This window comes from Carassius auratus, chromosome 22 (genome assembly GCF_003368295.1).
Source record: "Carassius auratus strain Wakin chromosome 22, ASM336829v1, whole genome shotgun sequence".
Classification (NCBI taxonomy): Eukaryota; Metazoa; Chordata; class Actinopteri; order Cypriniformes; family Cyprinidae; genus Carassius; species Carassius auratus.
In genome coordinates, this window is record NC_039264.1 from 18,158,821 (window position 1) to 18,164,499 (window position 5,679).

A 5,679-nucleotide genomic window follows, 5' to 3' on the forward strand; every position below is an offset into this window, starting at 1 on the left:
CAAAAGTGACTATAAACTACAAAAGAACAAAATTTATAATTCTGTAGATGGATTGAACAATGGATTGAAGATGTTAAGGAATTTAGAATCACAGACCTGCTTCAAAAACACCTCAACTGCTATTCCAAATTAGATTTTAAAGAGTGGCGTCTACAAGGAAGGTGGACAAGATGAATGCATGAATATATTTAAATGTTATAAACAGTATTCTCTATTATATATGTTTTTATTATTGTTATTATGGACATCAATTAAATATCTTTTTACCACTGTTCAGTGTTTTTTTTATATTTTTTATTACATTTATTTGGTAACACTTTACAGTACGGTTCCATTATTTAACATGAACTAAGAATGAACAATACTTCTACACCATTTTTTGTTAATTTCAGCACTTACGAATGCATTATTGAAAAAAGTTGTTTGTCATTAGTTAATGCACTGGGAACTAAAATGAACACTGAATGACTGTATTATTATTAAATAGCATTAATAAAGATGTCTAAATTCTGTAATAGATTTATTGTTCTTTGTTTGTTCATGTTAGTTAATACATTAATTATTGTTAGCACATGACACCTTATTGTAAAGTGTTACTATGTTCTTTCCATTACCAGAAACCATGCAAGAAACATGCAAAAACATTTATTGGAAAACATTCACTTTTAATCAAATATAAATTTCTAACCACCAACAGATTCTTTTTACATTCACATACATGTGATAACATGGACAGATATATTTAATCTTTAAGATCCCATAATATTAGACTGGAGTAGAGCAGGTGAAGCAAATAAATATAATCTACTGATTTTGCGAAGACGCTGACTGTGTTCTACAGTCTGCAAAGTTTTATAGTGATCTCGATCTGAACCCTGAGTGTCTGGCCATATGTTCACTGAAGGAACACACAAACTCATATCACCACAACATGAAGAAAGAACACTTGTGGTACAGAATTAAAGCAGTAACATATTCAAAGGCCTTTAAAATAAAACACCTTTAACAAAACATCTTATTGTTTTAGTGTTTCAATCTCGTTCTGTTATAAAATAGCAGGAACAATACAGCGCAAATGACAACAACATAACAGCTCAAAACGGTCTCACGCAACATCTAATGAAAGTTAGTAAAATTTTGCTAAAAACAAATTTATTTATATTTTAAGTGAAACTTTTAGACCTGTTTATGTCATTTGTGTCTGTTCTTATTGAGTTTTGACACAAGAGAATTTAAATTGTTTTTTGCGAAATTTGATTATTAGACCGATTATAAGCCCTACAAGCCCTATTAATACCCCTACTACAATATAAACCCAGAGCAATGATTTCTTGTCTGCTTCAGAAGCTTCTCCTTCATTTTGTAGATCAGTGATTTTGTTTCCTGCACTTGATTCTGCAAGAAAACAGTAAAGAAACAACAACAACATCATAACAGATCAGTCTATAATGGATTTAGAGCAGAAGTGAATTTTTGAAAATGAAAAACTTCATATATTCATAATCCAGTTTTACTCACCATTGATGATGAGCTGTACAGTCAGATGTTCAGATGAGGGAGTGATGATGCAGCTGTATGTCCCTGCATCAGTGTGTTGAAGATTGTTGAGTTTGATGGAGACGTTTCCTTTCAGAAACTCCTGAGGGAAAGTTTCAACTCTGTTCTTGTACTCTTGGTCCTGTAACTCTTGTGCATAATTACCCATGACTATATCATACACAATCTTCCTGTCTTTGTCTCTCCAGTGCACATTAATGTCTTGAGGTTTAAGATCAGGTTCAGTTGAAGAACACGGCAGGACAACAGAGCCGCCAACATCACCTGTGACCTGCAGAGAGACTGAAATCACACAAACTGTAAACACACAGTCTGACATTAAGACATTGTTTGTTTGTTTTAATCCCATGACATATTATTTGGCTATTTTCAAGGTGAAGAACATACTTTAGTTATAAAAATGTATAATACAAACTAAAGATTTTACTAAAAAAAGTTCTAAAACTAAATTTTTATTAAAAATATTATCAAGAATATCAACAGAATAGGAAGAGTTTCTAGAAAAAGTTGAAATATTAGAACCCAGTAAAAGTTTGACATGAATCTTGAATGTGTTGCTCATATGCTCACCTTTGTTTATCAGCAGTGTAAACACACAGATGAAGTAGATACTGCAGAAACAGAACAAATCATTTATTTTAATTTACTGTAGCTCAGCCACATAACAATAGCAATAGGCTGATTTGAGTTGATCACCACAAGGTTGTGGCAGCTTTTATAGGGAGCTGCTGTTTACTAAATGCAAAAACTAAAAGCATTATGGGAAATGCTGATGATACACCTTAACACACATCAGCTTAAAATGAGGTTTGGTTTCTTAAAACATTGCATGCATAATTATGCAAGTTGATGTTCTGATCATATTTTTATTTTCAAGCACATTTTACCAATTTCAAACCACATCAATCTTAATAACTACTATCAATTTAGTATTTTATCCTTTATAAGTAATATATAATTGTTCATGAAGGCTGGATGTAAAAAAAAAATAATTAAAAAAACTCCTTATATTCAGGTGTGCAGGTTTTCTTTTACAGATAAAATGAGCCAAAAAAAGAAATTAAACTCAGACTGAAAAGTCAAAACTTATTAAATGCCCATGAGAAATATTAAAACCAAATGCAATACTAGAATTCTATACTAGAAATACTAGATACTATAATACTAGAAAGTTAAGACATGACCATTGTACACCAAAATGCTCAGCGGGTCACCGAAGTCAGATAAAAAAAAAACAGGTGGAGAAGAAAAGACACTGGAAAATATTTCAGAAACATGTGTAAAACCATCAGGAACCATTTAGTCTCCAGCACCTATAGATTTTCCAAAACTGAAACCTAAGTTGAGAGTGACTTTTTAAGGACCAGCACCACATCCTCTAGTACCACTCTTTCAGAAATGTATCCTTCAGATTCTGGCAGCGAGTTTTGAGGGTTCATTTTTAGTTCATCTCTGCAAGACAGACTTTTTTTCAGGATAGTTGATGGACTAAAAATGAACTCGCTGCCAGATTCTGAAATATAAATTCCACGTGTCCAAAGGTCAATTCTAGTATTGCACTAGCTTTTAATATTTCTCATAGGTATTTAATAACTTTTGACCTTCAGTTGGAGTTAGAGTTAAACTCTCTCTCGCTCTTTTTTTTGGCTAATTTTATCTGTAAAAGAATACCTGCTTAATAATTATGCACACCTGAATCTAACAAATGCTTATTACTAATCAAAAGTTACATTTTGATATATTCTCGGTAGGAAATCTACTAAATACCTTAAAGGAAAACGATATACTAATGATATTGACATAAAAGAAAAATCGATCATTTTGACCCATACAATGTATTTTTGTCTATTGCTACCAATACACTCATGCTACTTATGGTTCTCTGCTCCAAGGGTCACGTGGGTTTTCTCTCTCACATACACGCACGGCAGATAACTACGGTGCTTGGTAGAGAACAAATATTGTGTTCCCTCAACATAACTCGTGGCTGCGAAAAACGGATGATGTACATAACATCTCGAGGCCATGACATAAAGATTACCTCGACAAAATGATATCGCGGCCACGACATATTATCACGTTCCCACGAGTTGTTATGCCACGACAAGACTAAGTGAACCGACCATGTCCTCTACCCGGAACCGCGTGTTACTTAACTGCAGAACGTAAACATAAGTTCAATACCAACGTTGGAGTAAAGTTTCCTCCTGAAGCTTCATTCGGCCTGTCTGCTGCTTCTGTTGTGCTAAGAAGTGGCATCCGTTTCCTGGTTCAGATGTGCGCTCCGGATGTGATGAAACGACCGCAGCGCAGATTAACCGATTCTGAAAGCACAAACTGACGTGATATTAAGTGTCTAATAAATGTATATTCAGCCATTACATGGTTTTATCTTCGGCTGAACCAATGTAGTTCGGACTCGGTAGCTCGGTGTTTCGTTATAGGCGTCTTCTTCTTCTTATTATTATTGTTTTATGGCGGGTGGCATCCAACGTTAAGGTGCATTACCGCCACCTACTATACTGGAGTGTGGACTAGAGTCACAAACAGAACTATATAAAACCCCTATTAATAGTCTTAACCTTGAGGGTACATTTTCCTTACTTCACCCGGTCATCCTCATCTTTCCCACTTTTTTCTGTTATAAAGATGTCTGCCTGGTGCCCATAAAGAAGATAGTGACAAACGAACTTTATGGTCATATGGGTTGGAGGACTTGTCCAAATCAATTTGGAATCAAACCACACTATCAAAAACTTAAAGACTTTAACTATCTCAATTAATTGTCTGTATATTCTTCCATTCCATTGATTTCCTTTTTTCTTTCCTTGTAAATATTAGTGATTTAGTTTTTTCTACTGAAAACCTAAATCCCCATGAGTATGAACATTTTTCAACCACATTAATTGCCTTTTGTATCTTTATATTAATGTGATTAACATTCCTTCCTCTTTTCCATAATGCTCCATCATCTGCAAATAAAGATTCACTAATATCAGGTGGAACTTGGGAAAAAACATAATTTATCATGATGGAAAAAAGCAGTGGACTAATGATGCTACCCGGAGGTGTACCGTGATCTACCAGATACTTCCTAGACAAAGCTGTATCAATTCTAACTCATATAGATCTGTCAAATAAAAACTCTTTAATCCTATTAAATACTCTTCCTGAGAGTATTCCTATTTTATTTAACTTAATCATTGGTCCCTCCTTCCAAACCATGTTGTATTCTTTCTTTACATCCAAGAAAACTGCTGTAAATGATTCTTGTTAACCTGTGCCTTCTTGATTTCTGTTTCCAAACATACAACTGGGTCCATTGTTCCTCTCCCTCTCCTGAATCCACTCTGATAAGGTGATAAAAGTTCATTTGCTTCCAAATAAAATGTCAGTCTTTCACTAATCATCCTTTCCGTTAGTTTGACTAAATGCAATGTTAGAGCTATTGGCCTATAGTTTAGTTTCAAAGTTAGTAAAGTACCTAGATGTTTTAACATTATATGGTAGATTCCATCTTCCCCAGAAGACGTTAATCCAGATCTTGCTATTACTCTTCTCATTTCATCCAGAGTAAGTGGAACATCCAATACACTATTATTCGTATGCCTCTTCTCCAGAACCCCAGGATAATCTGCTCTAATCTTCATTCTTCCTCTCTTAGCCTCTTCAGATAAATTATTAGAACTATGTATTTTAACCAGTTCTTTAGCAATCATTTCTGCCTTCTCCTCGTCAGAAATTGCAACTTCCTCATCCGTCTTTAATACTGGGTACTGGTATTCCTTTCTAACTCCTCTCATACACTTGATCTATTGATCTATTCTAGTCCCTCCCCCATAATTTAAACAAACTATTTGTTTTTTCCTAATAACTCTTCTATGACTTCCCCATTTGTATCTGTTCTAGATCCTCCCCATAAAGTACTATGTGCATTAAAATCCCCACATACCAACACCCTATAACTCAGAGTATTGTTCTGCACATATCCTTCTCCTAGCGATAGCTGGGATACCAAGCCATTCCGTGTTTGTTTTCATAGTCTCATCTTAGTTTCTAGTTTTCATAGTCTTGTTTCAGTTTATATTTTTCCTAGTTTAGTTTTTTTCTTGCTTTGCCCTG

General features: G+C 34.3%; 1 protein-coding gene across 2 annotated transcripts; it reads right to left on the bottom strand.

Moving 5' to 3' along the window:
* Nucleotides 1-629: 629 nt before the first annotated feature.
* On the bottom strand, nucleotides 630-4,013 carry LOC113039881 (programmed cell death 1 ligand 1-like). Of its 2 annotated transcripts, none has more exons than XM_026198021.1 (4): nucleotides 3,746-4,013; nucleotides 2,128-2,168; nucleotides 1,519-1,839; nucleotides 630-1,395 (listed from the first exon to the last, which is right to left on the bottom strand). In XM_026198021.1, exons 1-4 carry the CDS (start codon nucleotides 3,814-3,816, stop codon nucleotides 1,208-1,210), a joined length of 621 nt encoding a protein of 206 aa, XP_026053806.1. In that variant the 5' UTR covers nucleotides 3,817-4,013; the 3' UTR covers nucleotides 630-1,207. The 2 variants fall into 2 exon arrangements, with proteins under 2 accessions (XP_026053806.1, XP_026053807.1); XM_026198022.1 differs by having other exon boundaries at nucleotides 3,742-4,013.
* Between the last annotated feature and the right edge of the window lie 1,666 nt (nucleotides 4,014-5,679).